General features: G+C 37.1%; 1 protein-coding gene across 1 annotated transcript in view; it reads right to left on the reverse strand.

Annotated features, from left to right (window-relative positions):
- Positions 1-23,786, reverse strand: part of LOC122813862 (zinc finger protein 880-like) — a 140,022-nt gene that overhangs the window by 104,490 nt on the left and 11,746 nt on the right. The window contains exons 2-3 of the mRNA XM_044086400.1: positions 7,157-7,249; positions 3,389-3,727 (exon numbers count right to left, since the gene is read on the reverse strand). Of these exons, the coding sequence (XP_043942335.1) occupies positions 3,389-3,727; positions 7,157-7,249 (432 nt within the window). The remainder of the gene's footprint in view (positions 1-3,388; positions 3,728-7,156; positions 7,250-23,786) is intronic.

Below are 23,786 nucleotides of genomic sequence, written 5' to 3' on the forward strand. Positions count from 1 at the left end.
TGTTCAGAGTAGAAATTGTGTTGTAAGTGGTCTGGAGGGTAAGTGGGGTTGAGGAAGAACAAGGAATGTGAATGGCAAGACTAAGGAAAAGCAGAGCAAGGCATGGTGGTGGAGCAAGTGGGAAAATAAACTGAAGCTTAAATCGAGGAAAAGCAGTGGAAGAGTGTGTAGATGGGAAGATGAAGATGGGACATGTGTGGAAGGTGGGGTGAAGGAACAGCTCTCAATACAACTCCAGGCTAGATGCTGAGGGAGGAGTGGGGAGGAAAGGTTGACAGAAAGGCAGAGAAAATATAGGAGACAATGACAACGTGGGCTAAAGTGGTACAGCATTTTGACCATGAAAATGGGAACAACTAAAGTTTATGCAAGTTAAGGCAGTGGATGGCCTTTTCATGCAGGCAGTAAGTGTCAAGAGGAGACGTACATTTCCCAATGAAATGTGGAGACATTCATTTACAAGTTGGCAGAAACAACACTCACCAATGGGGGAAGGAGTGGGAAAGTAAGATATGGATTGTATGTATGGCGATGCACAGGGGTGTGGCTAACCTAAGACTCAGAGAGGAGACTGAACAGACACCAGTGTTGTTGCAGAAAGTAATCTTGCAACAAGACCACTGCTGGAAGTGAAAGGAGAACAGGGACGAAATACACACACAGTTGGTGGCAGTGCTAGGATTTCAAACTGTTCTGGGAATATGGAAATCTGTAGCTGAACATCAATGTGGAGATGGTACCAGACAAGGCCCGAAGACCGTGCTTATTTTGGTTAATGGAAGGCTGGGTTCAACAGGAAAAAGTGCCAGAGGAACAGGAGGTATTACGCTTGATGACATGGACAAGGGATGGGTGATTCACATGATTCAGGAGGGAGACGTTGGGGGAAGATGAGGCAGATTTCGCAAGTCTGTATTGCTGGGAGGTAAAGCTTTGATAGTTCTCCCAAATGTATGAGACTCTGTTACTATTTGACGCACACCCCCCCCCCCACAAAAAAAAAAAAAAATAGTACATTTTATACAGTAATATGTCTCATTTTTGTATGACTTATGGCTTGTTGAATAAAAGCTGCTACAGCATTTATATTGTTTTTACTTATTTTGCTTTATTCATTACATTTAAGAACAAATGAATTTGTTAATACGCCTGGATTGTTTATTTACTATAAACACGTTACATTTTAGTAATATATTTTGCAGCACCATGTTTATACCCTCCACAAATGCAAAGAGGTTGACATCTGTCAGTTCATACAGTCTGCATTATTTTGGAGTGATGATCAGAATGGTCTGATCCTTCAGCATCCATTATGTAATCATTTTTGCATATTACTGTCATACCACCTTCTCTACAAGATTCAGTTGTAAAGGATTTCAGCATTTAATTAAAAGCTGTTGCTCGAGCAGTTAGCACAGAGGACTGAAGCTCCAACTTGTTAATAAGCTGCTTACTGTGGAAAAGGTGCAGGTTTTGAATCTTTCCACCTTAATTTACCAACTGTGTGACATTGAGCAAAGTCACTTAACCAGACAGTGCTTTGGAGCAATTGGGGATTTGGGCTAGACTCCCTAATGGTCTCCAGGACTGTATGCTTGGTCACTAATAAAGTTGCTGTCACTGTTTGCCAGCCATTCCCTATCTCACAGCTGATCTAATTCAGGAAAATTTATGGCCATATCATCAGCACACCAATTTTTTAATGTATCATATGCAATTTATTCCTTAACGGCAGCAGGCATTGCTTTTGTAGATAAAGCACTGAAATTCAAAGTTTACCACCAGCAACCACTGGATAAAGTAAAAGTTCTCATTAATGTGGAATTATTCAGATACTGCAGAGATATCAGATGGTTAATATTTATTATGCTCTCATAAATATTCTGCTGTTTAAACTGTGTTGCATATGGCTGAATCTTATGGTATGGTACTAATAATCGTTATGTTATACAATTTCATGTTCATTCCAAGCTACCAATAAAAAACATGTAATTTATTTCTTCATAACAATAAGCAGTGTACAGAGTCAACAAGGTGGCTATAACTACTGGTGGGGAGCAGTCTTTGGGTGAGCATACCTTATGCGCTTATCATCTGGTCATTTTTAAACAGTTTTTAATCAAGCTTTGCAGGACGAGTGCATGCGTGCATGTGTGTGTGTGTGTGTGTGTGTGTGTGTGTGTGTGTGTGTGTGTGTGTGTGTGTCTGTGTGAATTAAGTTGCAATACTTTGGCTACTGTGTATTTACATGAAAAATTTGAAGTGACTTTGATTATTATTATGGTCATTAATAATTTTTGACACAGACAGCTAGAATTGCTACGTAGCTACAATTGCTAGGTTTGAGAGATGTGTGTGGATATAAATGAATACATAATCCACCACTGGTCACTTGCATTTTTAATAAATTTTCAATGAATGCAAGTTTCAATGGAAGAGAAGTCTACTGTTGTTTATGCTAAAACCATTTTCAATGTGGGACTGTTTTGTTTAGCCAATGACCATCAGTGTTTGTGCTACAAAATCTGAAATGTGTTAAATCAAAGAAAGTAGTGTTCTTGGCTGTCTCTCCCCAGTTACCATGTAAATGGGACACTGGAATGGCTGCAGTGGGGGACCATGACCTGGCTCCAGTGATGGCCACTGCATCTGGGGGAGACCAGATTCTTGACCTTTGCCTTCAGAAGGGGTTTCAAAAAGTGTCTCGGGGGATGTGATGAATAAATGCAGTCTGAAAGATGTCCATGAAATCTGATAGGGATAATTGGTCACTCTGTCCTGGAAAAGCTACTGGACATGTTACCCCTACCTCTTTGCTAAAACTAGTTGAAAAATACTGATTATAGCAAGTACCGTTTGCTTTAAAAAAACTGTAGGAAAGAATACTGCAACAGTGAATTGAACTCGGGGAAGAAGTTTGTAAATGGCATGGATTTTTTTTTTCTTTTTCTTTTTTACTTCTTAACATATTTTGTTGCAAGAAACTATTTATATTCATCTTTGTGAATACAAATTAATTTTCTAAGTAAAAACAAATGAAAACGCTGTTTTCATAGACAAATTATTACAGTTAACACTGTAAAATGAATGCTACTCTACAAAATGTTTATGTGGCAAATTCATTTACCATAATCTTTTGACACATCCACACAGATTGAATTCAATGTAAACAAGTAACTCAAAATAAAAAATTACTCCACAACCTGAATCCTCTGAAATAATATGAAGTTTAACTTTCGTCCACTGTGAGCTGATGCCAGGATTAAGCACATTACTCTGCACAAACTGACTGCTGCTAGGTTATAATGTTTCTGTACCTTAGCTGTTATGACAGGATACTTTCTAGAACAAAAACCATGCACAAGCAGAAATAAAATAGTATACTTACTGTTAGCAAACCAACAGAATCCAGTTGTCCAAGTTCTATACTACGGTCATGCGTCTCTTGAACACCCACACCGTAATTTTCAATCCATTCAAAACTTTCCTCCAACTCTTTCAGAATCGCTGGCTGCTTAGTCTTGAGCTGCAAGTTACCATCAAACACTGCCACGTGAGAGGCAACAGCATCATGTTTAATGCACTCAGGATGTTCTTCTGTTTCGCTCAGAATGTTTTCTTCTTCATTCTTGAGCTGCTGGATGAGATTCTCTTCCTTGTTTTGGAGAAACTGGTACAGTTTTGCAAATTCTTTTTTAATGTACTGTTCCAAAGTAAATGCATCCTCCTAGAAATTGTAGAAAGAGGCACGCTGAATTGCAATACACCACAACATCAGTTGCATCCACACATTTTCGTTGTGCAACAAACTCAACATGGGGCATCCCACTGGCACAAAGGAAAAGTATTGGATTGTAATACCATTGAACTCAGGGCTGGGAACAAGCTCCGAGACATGGGCAACCAGCATACAAAGTTCTCTCTGGTAGAATGATGAAATAAACCACCAGGACAAAATGATCCCTAGAATATACTGGAATATTTAAGAAAGACCCAGCCTATCTAGAGTCTTCACTTTGTAATACCTTAAACATCATGTAGTGGAATATATATATATATATATATATATATATATATATATATATATATATATACACACATACACACATATATACACACACACACATATATATATATATATATATATATATATATATATATATATATATATATATATATACATACATATATATATATATATATATATATATATATATATATATATATATACATACACACACACACACATACATACACACATATACATACATACACACACACACACACACACACACACACACACACACACAAAACTAGACCTTAGTGAACACATACACACGCTCATACCTCTCAACTGTACAGATTTTTGCAGAATGTCCAAATTTTCGCCTCATATTTTTGGTGTGTTCCTCCTAAAATATGCACCTTTCTGGAAAATAGCTTAGGACTGAAGTCATTAAATAATGACAAATATTTGAGTTTAAGACTCCACATCCTTCAAAAATTTCATGCTAATGCAAAACTTATTATTCTATCAACTTTCTAAGTTTGTAAGAGCAATATTTAAAATCTGTCCCCTCCCCCCCCATCATTTTAGGCTTTGTCCAGACTTTTTGCTCTAAGAGGTTGAGAATTATGACACACACACACACACACATACAAATGTGCATACACACACACACACACACACACACACACACACACACACACACACACACACACACCTAAACCTCAGTGACGTTTGCGTAGGACACAATTACTTTTGTGGTGTTGTGAGGCTGGAGAAAATATACAATAGTTCATGCAGATGTGTCATGTTGAATGGGCCTGTGACAGAAAAGCTCTTTTTTGTGTGTACATGTATGGAGAAATACATCTGTAATACAGAATGATTTATAGTTTTGTGTGGCTGAACAACAAACAGATGATGCAGAACATAGTGTGTGGGTCTACAGGTCTGAGGTATATGCATTTAATGGAGAATGGCTCATGCAGATTAATGGGGTTCATGCACAAGCCTTGAATATGTGTATCTTGTCTGGGGTCTATGAGGCAGAAAGCACATCTGTGATGCAGAACGTTTTTGTGGGTGTACAGGTTTGAAGAATAGATTTGTACTACAGATCATTTTTGTCTGTAAAGCTGAAAATGTGCCTGTCCCTAGGAATGGCTCACATAGTTCTACAGGCCCAAGGTATAGAAATCAAAGAAACAGGATGTCTCATACATCTGTAAAACACAATAACCTATGTGGGCCTGTGTGATTGAGAAAATGATCTGTGATGCAGGAAGTGTCATGCGGCCTAGTAGACTTTGGAAATGTATCTGTGATCAAGTCCATGATTAATTATTTACTTACTACTGCAACATGTAATTGTGTGGTACCCTGGGACTGGTAAGCAGATTTATGATGAGCCAAGGAAAAGATCTACAAGCAGATTAGCTCAAGAGAGCTTGTAGTACACAGGCCTTGTATTATGAAATGAATTGTACATACCTCCAGAGATAAAAAAAGAGATCTGTATTACATAATAGCGAGCTTTTTTACCTCACTGTGACCAGCACTATACTTCATTCAGGACATAAAACCGGATATATATCACCAAGAAGTTTGGTCTGAAATGCACATCAGTACGGCAATGAAACATTTTTTTAAAAAATGGCCAATGTTTTATTAGCCCAAAATGCAGCAAAACATATGTAAAACAGTAACTTTTTTTAAATACAAATTTAAATGTACATTTTAACAATCTACTTTTTTGAATGTTCAGTATGCAATATTGTCCATTCAGCCATGACACTTTTCTTCACTTTTGCTCGACATGCTTATGGTGGCATGTACCGTACATGTACAGGTGAATGTACTGCTACATTAATTGGCATGTACACGTGCAATAAATTATCGAATCGTCTGTGCTGACTTGAAGGAAGCAGAGAAAGAGACCTGAATTGGAGTGTTATTTATGCAATGGGATTACTAAAAATGTTAAAACATTTCCTTTTAAAATAATAACCAAGAAGTAATGCCAAAACCAAAGACTGAGTTCCACAATTAGAATCCACACGACTAGGAGCAACCAGGTTTCACATTAACGCCTTTATTTCACAACATATGTTCAACGCGTTTTCGTCCTAAAACCAAGGACTTCCTAGTCCACCACTCCTAGTCGTGTGGATTCTAATTGTGGAACTCAGTCTTTGGTTTTGGCATTGCTTCTTGGTTATTGATTTCTAGCAGTGCAACTCTCTTCAGTTTTCTTCCTTTTAAAATAATGCTACTCTGCAACAGCAGCAAATCTTTGTGGCAGGGTTGTGGGTAAATGAATGCAAACTCCATGCAGAGGTATACTGTCATAATACAAAAGAGTTAAAGTGAATCATATGGAAAATGCCTTGTACAAATCAGGTTCAGACAAATGTGTCAGAAAGGGAGCATTTTGCCAATTGGCCTATCTTGGGGGGGGGGGGGGGGGTAAGTTAGCACTGCTGCTCTATCAGTGAAGACTGGTATGCAATGCAGCATTTACCACACTAATATTATGGAATATACCAGCAAGATGTCTGCGGGGTGCTGCTCTTCATGTGTGTAAGGAAGGTGACATTGCACTGGGGAAGATGTCATCTCTTCCCAGCCCCTAAACGTATCAGATTACTATAGGTCTAAGGGATTAGGTGGGCATCTGGGAAAAGGAAAGTGAGGAAGGGTACCGACAGCAGCCTGGTGGTTAGCTGTGGGGGAGGTCAGCAGTGTGTGTGTGTGTGTGTGTGTGTGTCTGTCTCTGTCTGTCTCTGTGTGTGTCTGTCTCTGTGTGTGTGTGTGTGTGTGTGTGTGTGTGCGCGTATTTGTGTAGAAAACCCTTAAGCAGTTCTATAAAGATGATGCCAGACTTATTGTTGTGTCCTGAATCTCTGAACTTTTGAAACAGTTGCCCTGTTCTACATCACTACCCTGTCATCATGAACAGACGTCATTAGAAAATACTGAAGTATAGGCAACAGGTTTCTCACAAACGTCTCGCTGATAACCAGTAAAGCAAACGCATGCCATAAAATTAGTTTTAAAATAATACTAGATGGCCACAGCTGATCTCCCCATGCATATGCCATTTATTCCCTGGGTTCCAGGGATATGAAAGCAATTCTTCTCCGTACTTACTTGTATGCCTTTGATTTTCTTCTGTCGTTCCTGCAAATGATTAAGATCTTTCAGTTGGAATTCTAGGGATGTTAAAGCAGTTTCCAATTTGTCCTACGGATGCATAAAAAAGAAGATTAAACCACATAAAACCACAGTGCAATTGCAGAAATAGTAAGATTACTTTACATATAACGGCAGTACAAAACACAAAGATGGACCAACTGCTGCTATCACTGACGGTAAACAAAAGCCAGAAAGACAGACAAACAGAAACTGCTGTGTACTTTAAGGCCTGCTAATGCAATTACAGATATGGCAAAGTTGTGTGTAATTTATGAACTCTAAGAACAGTAGAAACACATACTATAAGAACAGAAGAGGAATAAACGCAAAGAACAGCTGTGGGCTCCATCATACAAACAAAACAAAAACAGGACAAGCACAGAGAAGCTAAACTGAGAACATAGTTCCAAGTGACAGAAAAAAATAGGGAATAAAAACCCCATGGGCATTTAAAAAACGATTTACTTACAGATTAGATTAAGATACAGACTCCAAACACCCGCATCCTACCTTGTCCAGGACCCCACAACTATTTTTATATATAGCAGATCTATGCATTCTGCATTGCAACATTTCCTGTAGCCTATTGCTACCCAAGGAGAGCTGGTTCTAGGATGTAAAAAAAATATGTGCTACAGCTGAATCCCCCTTCCCCCAAAAAAAAAAAAAAAACAAACAAACCCCCCCCACAAATAATAATAATAATAATAATAAATTCTCGGACCTTGATGGATACATTTTCTCCCTTTTTTTAGATGATATCAACATTACATACTTCATCCACATTCTCCCAACCCATGCTTTCCCAAGCAATGACTGACTAAGTTAAAGCAGAAAACATCAGGAAAATGAAGTTAAGAAAAAAACATAATCACAGACAAAAATTAAATACTGCCAGCCACAAACAATGCCAACAGCTTATTGGCTAAATGGATTTCACCGTTAACTAAGAACCGAAGGTTAAAGAGGCAGAACAGCAATGACTAAAAGCAGAACCGTAAAGAATTCTCGCACTATGATAAAACACAAATAAGGCATATGTCTTCTCGGAAATACATTTTGATAGTTCGGCTCTCTACAAAACAGAATGCTCAAAAAAACAGCTGGAGGATGTAATAAAAGACAAAGGCCAGGTAATAAGCTCAGTGCAGTCACTAGAAGACAAAATGTGGAAGACAACATTTGGGAAATGATACACAATCTGCATTGTGAAACTTCAGGAAAAACTAAAATACAATTAAATAAATAAATAAATATACTGTGGTCCTGGATGCACAATTTATTTGATTTGGAAACAAATTTAAAGTATAACCTACACAGCCACTGAAACTGCGAAGATAAAGAGGTCATCTGTTCTTTCCCTACACAAAGTGCTTGCATTCATGTTCCAGTAATGACACTACACACCAGACTAAGGGGGTTCACTGCACTCTTGAGTGATGGTTCCTCCAGTGAAAAATTTAATCACAGACTAGTCTGCATGAACTGGTGACTTTCAAGGTGAAAGTTAAATATCTCATCACATTTATCAAAAAGGAAATGAAAGGGTACATTACTGTAAAACAATGTATACACACGGGTCCCCTTGAAAACATCTAAAACCCATAACATCTAATTTCATAACATTGAGACCAGAACATCTAAAACCCATAACATCGAATTTCATAACATCTAACACTACAAATCACATGAAAATAGCATCCCCTCTACATATAATGACACCAAACTACCAAACACACTTTTTACTACCTTTCTGCAGGAGGGCTTGATACAGTGGGGTTAGGAAATAAACATTTTGCCACTGTAGTGCGATCTTGGAGTTGGTATATTTAATTTATGGGGGGGGGGTGAGAGGTCAGACCCCCCCCCACATGGGGGGGGGTGCAGGGGGGGCTTGCCCCCCTGCAGAAACATAGTAAAAAGTGTGTTTGGTAGTTTGGTGTCGTTATATGTGGAGGGGGTGTTATTTTCTTGTGATTTGTAGTGTTAGATGTCATGAAATTCGATGTTTTGGGTTTTAGATGACCTGATGAATGAGAATGGGCAATCAAAGTCAGCTGTAAGGAGGGGGGGGGGGTGAATAAAACTTTTAGTTTTTTCATTTTCAGCCATTACTCTGCAGCAGATCCTGAAGTTGTCAGCATTTTTCCTCCAATGTTGTTTCAAAAAGGAATTTGTTTCAGCCTTCATGACCTAGACTAGACAGTAGAAATTGTGTAGGTTTTACATTTGCTACCAACCACAGTTTTACATCATGAGTCTATCTTGCCAAGGTAGAATGATCGATAAATAAGAAGTTAAAACTACAGTCCTAAAAGTTAACAGTTGGAAAAAATAATCTTAATATGAAGAACGTAAGCTATACAGCAACACTATATAAACTGGAAAATACTCTTACTTCTGTCTAGCAAAATGATGTGTTTATTTTCTGACATCTTACCTTTACTAGCGTTTTGAAGTGACAATGTTTAGTCACTCGTGATGGAGCAAAGCGGACAACTTTTACCCTCTGGAAAAAATGTGTGGGGAGGAAGGATCAGGAATTGTAGCAGATGGATTAAAACAAATAAAGACAAGTACACCAACAAATAAAGACAAGTACACCACTTAGAAAAGAAGAATGTTATTACAGCTACTCCATGACTGCAGTCGCACTGCACGAGTGTTGAAATAAGATGGCTAATACACATCCATCTTATTCTGACACACTTTTGGCCACGAGTAGGAGTTGCTGGTGCACAGGTGTGTGTGATAACATGGGTAGTGGAACAGCTTTGCTATCATCCCTGTTGTGTTTATCTTAATCACACTGCATTGTTTACAGTCATTGCACCCTTACATTCAAGGTGCCTATTGTCAGGCTGTGGCAAAGTGGATTCGGGTGGTGGCTGAAACTAAACTAATTGACACATGTTTAATGAATGCATAATCACTGTTGGAAACATATACAGTTTAGCACAGAACATTGTGGACTATGACAATAGGTTGAGTGACATAAGGCACTGCAGAACAGAAGCTGTGCACAACACTTTACTTAGCTGGCTACACAAGTGTTCAGCAGATTCTAAACTAGGAGACTATTCTGAACGGCAAAACATACCAGTACATTGACAATCAAACTGTGATCTGTAAAATACCAGCATATTGGTGTGTAAGCTGTAATACTCAGCTACAAGGAAATGACCAGTAAGTAGAAGGGGACAGCAAAGATTTGCCAGAAGACAATCTTGTATGCATAGTGTTTTAGTATAACTGCATCAAGCAACATCAAGGTGGGACTCAAAAGGCACTTTATTCAAGAAAAGGGACACGCAGAGCTTTTTCACAGTATGTCCCGGTCAAGCAGAGTGAATATGGGATGATTCCCCTGGAACTAAGGCAGAGCATGCATAAGACAGAAACTGCACCGTAGCACATGGAATTAGTTCTGCGGTATTAAAATGTATGTTCCCGCTGTGGGCATCTGTCACTAAAGAAGAGAAAGAAAACGATACATATGTAAAGTAGGTACATTGTACAATACCTTTGTGTGAAGGAGCACACAATCACTTTGAAAATCACCATAACAGGTGGGTGGATTCATTGTAAAAGTACTGAAAATGCTTTACTCTTTTACACAGCCCAGAGAAAAAGTCGTACTTTGTCACAGACTCTAGTTTTGATGAATTACTACACTAGTGCACAACAAGTACAAGGGGTAGCAATACAACAATAAAAGGAGGAAAATAATTTACTGAAGTTGAAAAAAAAAAATACTTGCAAACTGCAAAATAGAACATTATTAAATCTGACAACATATACACAGAAAAGTAACTGCAGAACATTGCCAATCATTGAAGAAATGAAAGGTAAATGTTTATGTTATATGTGAAAGAAGTATGCATAAAAAGGTTATTTCAACTTCAACTCAGGGTATGGCCTATCAAAATGTCCGTAAAGTCATTGCAAAGGATGTCACTGAAAAGCAGCAAAAACAGGTTGAATATATTAACAAAAAACTTACTAAACCTGTCCACAAGTCACACAATTTTTGTTGTTGCCACAATTTATTTTTGTGACTGTTCATTCAGATAAGTGTATTATACAATGTTAGAACAGCTACCTTTCCAGGATCTGTGAATGTCAGAGTTATAAACATAAAACTGGAGTCATAAAAGAAGATGCTTTTGTACAACTAGAGTTCATTCCTACATCTACAAAATTCAAGATTAAAACACACACACACACACACACACACACACACACACACACACACACACACACACACACACACACACACACACACACACACACACACACACACACACACTCCCACTGCAGAAGTAGGTTAATGTTCCTCACAAGTTCTTTAAGGTAACTTGTCAGGTATACATGATCAAGCAAGGTTTCTCCAGCAGACTGACAGCAATGACACCTAAGAAAGTATGTAGGAGAGATCTGTTAACAGATATAGGACTACAAAAAGACAACCATAGAAAACCCTGGTATTTAGTTACCTTACTTTGTTTACACTAATGTGAAAGAGCAACATCATCACACTCACCACCACAATCAGAGTAATACTCTTAGTATTGTCCCTGTAAATAAATGGGAGGAAAAAACAAACACTCTGCTTCCTTACGTCCAGTACATGTCATTTAAAGGGGACTTGCACTGGATTCTGTGAGACAGAAAAGCTGTAAAACAAAAGCAATTTAGCATGGTAGACTCCAGGACAATCATTTTATAGTAAATACAAATACAAAGATAAAAACGAAAGAACCACAGTTACAAGGAAAACAAACCGGAGAAGGATCCAAGTGGTCCGGTGCCAAACACACTGGTTGACTGCCACACAGTACTGTTGATTAAAATACTGTTTTAGTTGAAACAAATGCTTCAAATGAAAATGCAAACTTTCCACAGAGTTCAGTAAAGCAGTTTTTTTCTTTGGTCGTTGGAATAAAAACTGCTTTACTGAACTCTGTGGAAAGTTTGCATTTTCATTTGAAGCATTTGTTTCAACTAAAACAGTATTTTAATCAACAGTACTGTGTGGCAGTCAACCAGTGTGTTTGGCACCGGACCACTTGGATCCTTCTCCGGTTTGTTTTACAAATACAAAGATATAATAAAACATTTTCCTTAGGATTATATTAAAATAAAATAAAATACAATACAAGTACGTAAGCACTTTCACAGTTTTTGTAATACTGCTTCCTCAGACGTTATTCTTTCACATTAAACACAACTTTTTATAAGGTTGTAGACTCAAAATTATTTATTAGAAATTTAATGCTTAAAATGTTAAGGATCGGGGGGGGCTAGAACATAACATTTATGAAACCCAGTTTGTTTATGCCAGTGAACCATCCTTTTTTTTAGAAACTTATAGTATACTATGTGAAAATGAACTACACAGAGTTTTGTATTCTAAACAGAGATGCAAAAGGTTAAATAACTTGAATAATGCAGAGAAAAATGCATTAAAGCATTAACAGAATGACCACTCTATTGTCATTAGGCCAGCAGAAAAAGGAGGTCCTATAGTCAAAATGAATTCTGAATATTATGTTGAAACAATGAAGCGTATGTTCAATGATGTCAATATATATAAGTTAATAAGTAAAGTTGAAGTGGACCGAATGGTTAAAAGGGTACATAATGCCCTTCTTGATTGTTTATTGAGTCATACTATTAATTTGGACTTGTACAGATATCTTATGATAGAAGCACCTATAATACCTAGTACGCAGGCTGTTCCGAAGATACACAAGGATCCTGTTTCCTCCTTAAGACCAATAGTAGCAGGACAAAACTGATGTACAGAACCCCTTTCAATATATGTTGAGAATCATTTAAGACAACACTAAATAAATACAAGTATGTTTTGAAGGATTCTAAACAGTTTTTAAAGGGCTTGTTTGCCTTTCTGACTAAATGGAAGAATTATAATAAAAACTATATACTGGTTACTTTAGATGTAAAATCATACTGTGATACCAAATATACATGGAATTGAAATATTAAAGAAATATTTAACTAAACATAGTACATATGGAACCAAATTTATTGACTTAATTTGTTCGTTAATGGAAATGATTTTGGAAAATAATGCATTTATTTTCAACCATGAAGTATATTAGCAGCTAGACGGCACAGCTATGAATGCCTCTAATGCAAATACTATGCCAACATAGTAATGGCTATATTGGAAGAGGAAGCTATACTGAGGTCTCCAGAGGGCCAACCTGTAGCCTTCTACTAGCATTTTGTGGCTGATCTTTTTTATAATCTGGACTAATACAGAAGCAGAATTCTTAATATGTTTTTCTAGAGACACTTAATACTAGTACAACCTTCTTGAAGTTTAATATGAGAAGTTCACACCACAAAATTGATTTTCTAGACATGATACAAAAAAGGTAGATGGAAGTTTGAATACTAGAGTACACAGGAAGGAATGTTATAGCAACACCCTTTTACACAGATGTAGTAAGCATCCCAGTCACATCTTTAGAAATATAGTAAAAAGACATTGACTGAGAGCCTCTAGGTTACATGCCAGTAATGAAGATTTTGTATAAGAAGTTGTGCTTAATGTGACAGTATAACATCTGATGAAGCAGTATTACAAAAACTATGAAAGTGCTTATGTATTTGTATTTTATTTTGATTAAAGTCTATGAGATAATCCAAACTCGACCGTTGTTTTGGCTCACTTTTTATGTGGAGTTGGAATTTATTTATTGTTCTAAGTGATCAATTTATCCTCTCTACCTCCATCATTTGTGCTAGACACTAGAAAAATTAAATAGAGTTTTTCTATCAAAATCTTTTAATTTCATTGGACCTTATAGGCTCAGGGAAATATTAAAAATAAATAGAATAGGGGAAAATTATAAAAATAACTTAACAACATCAATACACTTACTAACAATAAGCTATTTTTTACAATGGAAGAGAGGCTTAGTTTAATAAAATTGGTCATACTCCCAAAAAATCTGTACTTACTACAATCCTCATCATTACCCCATCTAGAAAAAATCTTAGAGATTTTAATAATGTAATGCTTAAATTCTTCTGGTGTCCTAACAAACCAAGACCAGGTCTAAATCATCACACAAAGGATTGGTCAACAGGTGGAATTGGTATACCAGAAATAGAGCTATACTCTTATCATCAATCATAAAGGCAGTTTGCTATTAAATAAAAATTACAAAGCAAAATGGAAGGGCATTCAGGAGAACATATGTATAGAGTCAATACAGACATGCTCTACACAACAAAATGAAATAACAAATAATGGCTTTATATGGATTTTAAAACAACACATCTTGGAAAATAGAAACATTAAGATTAATTCTTATATTACCACAATCTTAAAGTTTAGAGATTATATTTACAAAACTCTAAGTTATAAATAATGTTTTTTTTCTTATTTCCAATAGCATACACACAAAACAACCTATATACTTTTAATTTTACAACAATGCACAAACTTAAAGAGAATAATTTGATATACTGGTATCAACTCATGGATGGGAGCAAATTGCAAAGCACAGAGAATATCCTAATCAGATTTAATTTAGACAAAGAAATGTGGTTAAACATACAAGATTGTAGCTCTACAATAGAGAACAGGATAAATTTAATGCAACCATTGGTAAGAAATAAACTCCCAAAGTTCATAGATCTAATGATAACGTTAGTAAACCAAGAAATAATAGATAAAGGATTCATCTAAAATATATAAAACTAATAAAAATGTGGAAGGATATATCACTGCAAATTATTGGGACTATTTTAAAATTATAAATGATAATGAACCTAGAGAAGATAAAAAATATTTTGATATCATACAAACAAACTACATCTTCTGTAAACTGGAGGTTATTTTCATGGAAGTTCATGCATAAAAAATTTGTAACACTACATAGAATTGAACTAATGTATAAGAAAAAATGTTGTGTTGGAGATGTAACACAAATGACAATGCTGATTGTAAAGTTGTCAAGCCATTTTTGGGACAAAAATCTGTGTTTTCTGCAATCCTTATTTAATGATAAATTTACACTAACTAAATCATTAATCTTGTTCAATACACCGATACCAGATTGTGTAAAAAAAATAAACTATCCACTACTATGGAGCCTTCTGTCAATAGCAAGGAAGAAAATCACCAAAATCTGGAAAAGTGAGCAAACACCTACAATGAAAGAATTTGAAAGTATGGCAACTGATGTCTGTCACTACGAACTTCTTACAATAAGGACAAGGACAACTAGAGTTACCACTACATATAAAATATGGATAAAGCTCAAAGAATTACTGAACAAGCAATGGTAGACATGTCAATAATACTGCAACATCTTTTCATATTTCTTAACAAAAAGGTACTTTATAAACAAATGAAATCTAACTACATGATAGACACCTTTGTAAATAGTTTATTTACAATTTGTGTTGTTTGTAATTATTTCAATTTTAGAATTTAATGTGAAAATTGAGATACAAATACACAAATTAATAAAAACAGTTAAAAAAATAAATACAGGCTCAGTTGCCTTTTTTACATCACATCCTTGTACATTATAAATTCTCCAATTCAATGCTTTATAATTCACACAGACTAAATCTGTATGAACAGAAGTGCTGCATTAAAATCTCCTCATTCATAAATATTATTATCTCCTGCCTTCTTATCAAACTTTTTATTTTCATTCAGACTTTACCAAGGATTTACAAAATATTCTTCACTATTGCCTTACACCGCATCTTTATTTTCACTTCTACATTACATTTTTCACATAAGATTTTCTTTTGATATTCTTTTTCACTATTTTTTTCTGCCTTCCCAATCTTATAACTAACTCTCAAAGTACAATCTACATTTGCCAACAATGCTTTATTTTTCAAGATCTTTAAACAAAAGATAATCCATATGCTGCATTGCCGAGGACAAGAAACATTATTTGTTTTCTTAATCCAACGTTTCTCTTCCATTTTCATTATACACCGGTACTTTACTTTACATGGCTTAGTTCAAAACTCCACTAAAAGAACTATCCACTTATTTTTTGTTTTGTTAGTGACATGTATACTTCCCCATATGTCGTATTATTTAGATTAACATAGCATTTATCATATATATTTTTCTAGGGATCAATATATTATGTCGAATATGCAGATGGTCAAGTATCTTGTTTTAGCGACTGATGCTTAAAACATCAGCCAGTGGATTTTTTAATGTGCATTTCTGTGGTTTAGAAGTAAAAGTGAATCTTTCTGTTAGATTCACATACACTTCTGTGTTTGTTTTTAGAAGTGCAGATGAGTATTTTAGTTAGAAATGAGTTACACTGCTTTAGTTTTTGTAGTAATGTGAATATTCCCTTTACGTTCACTTATACTGACTTTGATTTCTGGTGCTCTTGGTGGTCTGTGTGAGATCACACATGGTGGGTCACAGAACTTTGCCTTTTTCTCCACTATTGTATGATCACGGAGTTGGTATACTATAGCAGGGATGTGTAGGTTACAGAAAAGCTTGCCCCTTCAAAAACACAACTGTATAGTTTTTTTTGTTTTACGTTTTGATGCTTTTATCATTTGATGTGGTGGGTGCTGATATATTGCAAAGTAAAAGGAATGCATTTTGACTTTGTAATATAGATTTTCTGAAAAAAAGATAACCTAAATGCTTTCCATAAATTTACTACAATCCTTATTTCTTATTCTTTCACATTTATTTCTACATATAGCCCCCTGTTCGCATACAATACTCATGCAAGAAATAAACAATGTAAAAAAATACATTCTCCCAATTTTTATTTACTTTACTTGTTGTTTCCTTTTTTTTAATTAAATCTTAACTCTATCACTGTCAACTGCAATTTAATTTCTTCTGTTACCTCCTGCATATGTATGTCATTCTTGGTCACCAATACTAAACTGTTTGCATATGGTAATGCTAATGGCATTCCTAATTTTTATTGACTTTTCCATATTACAGGACTCATAGTCAAGCAAAAAAAATAGTTCCACTCACTGAGAATTGCTGAGGCACCCCTTAATCAATCTTTATTTTCAGTATAACAATCCACTAGTCAGTAAATTTAGTCTCAGATTCTCATGTAGAATTGTTAACAGATTCAACCAAATCCATAACTTGTCCTATGTTTGATTTGCCAATAAAGTTTACTATGTAAACTAGTATTTTTCTTAATATCATTTTTCAACTTTTTCCCCTTTTGTCCATAAAAATCTTGTCCCGTCAACTCTCTTATAAATCACTGAAATTTTTGTGTTGTTTTCATTACAATTTTGTAATGTACATTAAACTTGACTATATGCCATCACGGATGTTCAGTATATTAGCAATCACTAATCACTCTTGCGTGTGATCACTAATGTACAAATATTAGGATTTGCATTTAAAAAGAGCAAGACTGTAGCATTCTAGGAGTTCTCTCTTCCCTAACATAACAGTGATCTTGGAGTTAGTATACACAAGTAGTGTGGTTGTGGATGTATAGCCAGCTTGCTTTCCTACAAAATTGCTACATAGTGACATTTCTTATTGCAGCCAGTGATCATGGCTCAGTGTTTGCAATGGTTTTGTGACAGCACTTACAAGGAAGGAGTACAAACCACTTGCAGTTTTATTGAGTAGCTGGTGTCCAGTTATTAATATCTTCTCATTCAAGTTATTTAGAAACGTTTTCTGTTACTATGTTAATATAAAACTTACAGTCTGTAATATTACCTCTTTTTTGCACATTGTTCATTCATATTATTTAATGCATCTTTTAATTCCAACAACAAATGTTTATATTGAATTACTACTTTTTTATTTCATAGATTCATATAGAATGCCATTAATCCACTAAATTTTCCTTTGCCTTCACTTTCTTTCCTAATAAGGGACTTAACCCTTCATTTTTTTCTTTTAAATATCTACAGTTGCTATCATAAATTGTCAATTTTTCTTTTATGCTTCTATAATACTCTAAGGTACTACCTTTCACCATTGTTTTTTATCTATGTCTTAGTGATGCAACAGGTAGTGCACTCGTCTTTGGTGCAGAATACTGTGGGTTCTATTCCTGCACCAGGTAGATTGATAGCTGACATTTTTGTGCAGCATAAGGGAGGTGCATCATTTAGAGTGCATTGTACTTTGAATGAGCTATTAAACCAAGGCCCCATCTGTTTGAGTTGGTAGTATTTCAGGTGGATGTAAAATATCTCAGGGCACCTATCAAAAAGGAGTAGGCAAAGTCTCCAATGCCCTGGCCAAATCTTCCCTAGTAGTACAAATACTACCTTACATCTCCTTTGAAAAGAGGCCACTAGGTTAGTGGGACCAACCCGGTCAACAAATGATAGACAGATGGATGGATCAATAAATGAAACAAATTCTTTTTATATTTTTCCTTGAATGTTAGCCACTAACCAGATCAATCAACATAGAAATCTTTCAACTTATGATCTGATCAAAATGATCTTGAATGCTGTTTCAGTTCCTTGATATTTATACAGTCTTATAGGTTAGTACTAGGCTAACTGCCTTTGCGAGACATTTTAAGCCTAGCAAATTATCCCTTGCGAGACTCAAACCCTGCACCTTGGGTTTGTAAGTCAAACTCCTTAACCACTAGGCCACCCTTCTGTTCATATTTTCATAATTTTTAAATTGTCCCCAAATAGTCTAAGAAAGCTATCATCTGCTTTCCTCTACCCATTTTCGTAATTGCACGTGTATATAAAAAAAGTTTCTCATTTTTATCTTTTTTATAATACATAAGAAAACTGTTTATCCACCTTCCATTCTACCTTATTTTATTATCTAGGTCTTTACATTTTCTGCCATCCTGCTGTCTCTCCTTTCTTCCTCCTTAAATTGCAATTAATCATATGCAATAATTAGTTCCATATTAAATACCACTGCTTTACTTCAAGCATTTCGATCTTATATGTAGCATTTGCATATGCATATAAAGGTCTTTATTGTATTTTTCACTTCTAATCACTGGCTTTACTATCACAACTTGTACCAATGAATTGCCCCACTTTCCGTTAACTCAACAGCTCCTGAACATACAGCACATGACCTCACCATAAAAGTTCAAATTGTTTAAAATCGCCACAAATGTGGAAATACAATTCTCCTTCATGATATGCATGAGTGATGAATTCTGGGTCTGAGGATGTTAACTATGCAGGTGCAACATTTACCACATTTCCTGATTTAGGATCATGCAGGAAAAGCTAAACAAACTAATATTAGAATGACTATTACCAAGAAATTATTTGTGCTATTTTAAAACTAGAAAAGGAGAGAGTAAGGTATATGAAGACCAGGGGATTACAATGCAGATGCAAAGAACTACCAAGATAAACCAGGTCCCATCACAGCCACTCTCTCCATCTAGGAAAGGATAGCATAGGATAGGATAATGAAAGTTTTAATGAAGGTGGAAACTAAAAGGAGCGTGTTCTCTTCCCCCAGCCTCCATGATGGAGAGAATGGCCTGTGCCCTCTACATCTTCTGATGCTCCTTTCCTGGGTTCACAGGTTCATAGATTAATACTAGGCTACCTGCCCTTGTGAGTCACTTTAAGCCTAGCCAATTGCTTCATGTGAGAATCAAACCCTGTACCTTGTGTCTGTAAGATAAGCACCTTAACCATTACATCAATAGGTTCCTATTATATTTTCGAAGTTCCGAAACTTTGAACACCATAAGGTCAAAACCTTATGTTCGAAATTTCAGAACTTCGACAACGTGAAAATAAAAAAGAAAAAGAAAAGAAAGAAAAAAAAACTGTTGCAAGCAGGGAGGCAAGCCCCCCTGCACCCCCCCCGTTCTTTAAATATACCAACTCCGAGATCGCAATGCAGTACGGAAAGGGAAGATTTCCCTTTACCACAATGTACTGCGATCTCGGAGTTGGTATATTTAAAGAGCGAGGGGTGTGGGGTGCACAGCCCCCCACGTGGGGGGTGCAGGGGTGTTGGCCCCCTTGCCTGCAACAGTTAGATAGCTGTTGGGGTTTTTATTTATTTTTTGTTCGAATTCCTGGAACTTCAAATATCTGACTTAGACGTTCTCAGCTTCGAAGTTTAAGTAATTCGACAACGTAATAGGATCCCTATATCAACCTCCTACTCCATTTAGACTACCCTACAAAGTTTCAATACAAGGTGCTTCAGAGCCCAGTGGTGTTGCTGCAGATTTCTGTGTTAGCTCTGAGGCTGGTATCCCTTCTTTTGTCACTGCCTCCTTCATCAGTACTGGTTGTGTCAATATAAAGCTATACAAGGATCCTGGACCATGATGCAGTGGTTTGGCACTGACATTAGCAACAACCCAACTGGGGACAATTTCTGTGTTGACTAACTCCTTGGCACTAAAGTCTCTATATACACACAATGACCCTGGCAGTAAAACCTAGTCTGTCTGCATAAGTATTGAGATCTCAGTTTAGATGCCAACAGGAAGAGTAGCTTCATATCTACTACAGATTGAAAATCTCACTACTCAGGAAGTCAATGTCAGTGTTTAATTATTTGGAGTCAGTAGAGGAGCATTCCCTTTCCCTTGTGTTGAAAGATATTCATGGTTCTGAATTCACATTAGCTGTGGCTATAGATAACATCACAATCAGATATGCTGGTCCTCTCATCCTTGTCCAAGAAGGATGGAAGCCAGTGTAAACACAGGGCCATAGTTTTTGAATTGGATGCCGCTCTCACCTACTGTGACAACCCTCCCCCCAAAGTGTGCCTCAGAAAGGGGGGTGTAGAAACTGACATTTAGACTACCCTACAGAGTCTTCAAACCCAGATATCAATTTGGACAAAAGGGAGACTTGCCCACAATCTCATTGATGACCACAGGTTTGGAGAGATTTTGGTGATTATACACAAGAGGGGTCATGTCGAGATGACCCAGCCTCTCCCAAGGAAGAAATTTCCTCTTGCTATTGTTAGAGGTAGACAGGAAATGGAGAAAATATATTTGTAGGTGACCCAAGTTCAACTCTTTCCTAGCTTATTCAGTTGTGGAAGCAGCAATCCTTAAAAGACAACTCAGCAGTTTGACCCAAATAATGAATTCAGTGTTCCAGACCACTTCAATAATACCCGATATATAAATGCACTTAAGTCCCTTTTCCATTTCAGCAGTGAATTACCCAGCTCACATGGCACACATTCAACAAAATCTGACTGATAACATTTTTAACATGCTGAAGACATTGCCACATGGACATCGCTGATAAATTTGAATCACAGGTGGCGACAATGGGTCTCCCTGTTCAGGACCCAAGTGAAAGAGAAACTACAAAAGAACAAGCATGAAGGAAAGGCCTTCATTATTGCTGGACTCAATTGCTCTACTGCACAAAGGACTTTCTCTAGGAACCACATGAGTGCATGGCACAGTTTATAAAAGTTTAATAGTAACCTTTTCAGAGGAAGTCAGACAGAAATCATTATAGATGTGCGGTTTCCAAAATGGACAACATCCTACAGAAGAGATGCCCCACAAAACCAGGAATTCCATAGCCTTCACTCACTCTCTCCAAAAGCAAGCTACAGATTCGCTGAAGACTTGCCCGATTGTCCATATCTCTGTACACCTTCCTGTACAGAAGGTCATCATGCAGGACAGCTGGATCAGGAAGACAGCACTCAAAGGCTATTATCCAGAGGTTACAACAGCCTCTGTTTTCCCAACAAGGACCATGCCTCCCATTTTTCCTAACAACCCACTCTCTCAAAAGATGTTAGCCAAAAAAAGGTTTTGACCATCTTAGAAGAGAAAAAAAGACAGAGTTCCCACCAGATAAGATACATCCAATTTTAATCACAATTTTTTTGGTTTCCAAATCCCAAGAAGATAAAGGATATCAGGCCTATCTTAGAACAGTGTGGCCTAAAGCAATAGGATGCAAAACAATCCAGATGGTTACAGTACAATCCATCAGCATAGCAGGATGCAAAGGCACCCAAGAAGTTTCTGTGCTTTCAGGGAGGAGCAAGACACTACCAATTCAGAGCTCTCCCACTCAACTCACCAGACCCCCAAGCCATTTACAAAATGCATCTCAGGCTGCTATAGAACATTCCTCTATGGATAACTGGTTTCAAGCTGCCCCCATGAAATGGTCACTAATTCAATCAAGGTGTACTTGCTGCTGTTATCAGTGACCACATGAAGTCCCAGCTGAAGTTGTCACAATGTTCTGCTACTAATCAGGTGTTATCTGAACACAGGGATCTTCTTTAGATAGTCCCTCCAGCAGACAGTTTCATTACTTCAATTATCGGTTTTAGACCTTTTTATCCTTCAGAACGTCAGGGCTTACGGTAGCATTCACAGTGATAGTCTCATTTGAAAGACACCAAATGAGGGTGTGTCAGTGGACTCTTGCCACCCCCATAGTGCCTTTTTTTAGGCAAGGCTCAAAGGACAAACCCACCTCCATAGACAACCCAAAGATAAAAAAACTAAAGGTAATGCTACTCAATGCCAGAAGTCTAAACCTCAAGATGCACGCACTCGAGGCTCTCCTCAGTATGGAGAAAATCGATGTCTGTGCAGTAACAGAAACCTGGTTCAAGACTCCTGAGAGCACCCCAGCACTACCAGGTTATAACTCATACCATGCGTTTCGGCCCCAAAACTCGGACCAAAACACAAAAGGAGGGGGAGTATCTATATTCAAAGATACCTACACCTCCAGGTTAGTGGCACTGCAGGAAGCATCAGAAACCATCCATGTGCAACTAACAGTGGGCAAAACTGCCTTTCAGTTTGTAGCCTGCTACAGAACACCCTCCCTATTACAGGAACCCCACTTGGCATTCCTGAGAACACTGGAGAATATGAAGGTCTCTCCAAACACTATGTTATTGGGTGACTTCAACTACCCAAACATTGACTGGGAAAACTACTCAAGCCCAAACACCCTCGCCCAATGGTTCCTTGAATTTATAAACTAACGCAATGGAACAACTGGTCACCGCTCCCACAAGAGGGAACAACATATTGGACCTGGTCATCACCAACATGGGGACTCTATGTTCCACACCAGAGGTAAACCCCTCATTGGTAAGATCAGACCATAAACAAATTTCCCTGGACATCCATATCCTGTCCCCACCCCCAGCCAAGGAAATCACTGTAAAGAATTTCTCAAAAGCCAACTTTGCACTTCTTGACTGAGGTGGAATCCTTCAAAGCCCCTGGGCCAGAGGATAATACAGCCCAATCCGCAGAATCCTTTACAAATGCATTCTATGAGCACCTGCAGGAATGCATGGATCGTGCTATCCCAAATAAAACTAAGACTCACTCCTCCAAAAACAGGAGACCGGTCTGGTGGACCCCGGCCATAAATAAACTATACAACAGAAGGAGGAAGCTACTACATGACAGAGCAAAATCCCAAAAAGGGAAGGCATCTCTGATCAGTATTAGCAAGAAACTTCGATCCCTCATAAAATCACCAAAGGCCAGTTTCGAAAGAAAAATTGCCCTAGACACTAAAGATAATCACAAGGCCTTCTTTAGTTATGTCAGGAACATGGGGG

The sequence above is a fragment of the Protopterus annectens genome, chromosome 10.part0 (assembly GCF_019279795.1).
Source record: "Protopterus annectens isolate FY-2018-M chromosome 10.part0, PAN1.0, whole genome shotgun sequence".
In the NCBI taxonomy this organism is placed as follows: Eukaryota; Metazoa; Chordata; order Ceratodontiformes; family Protopteridae; genus Protopterus; species Protopterus annectens.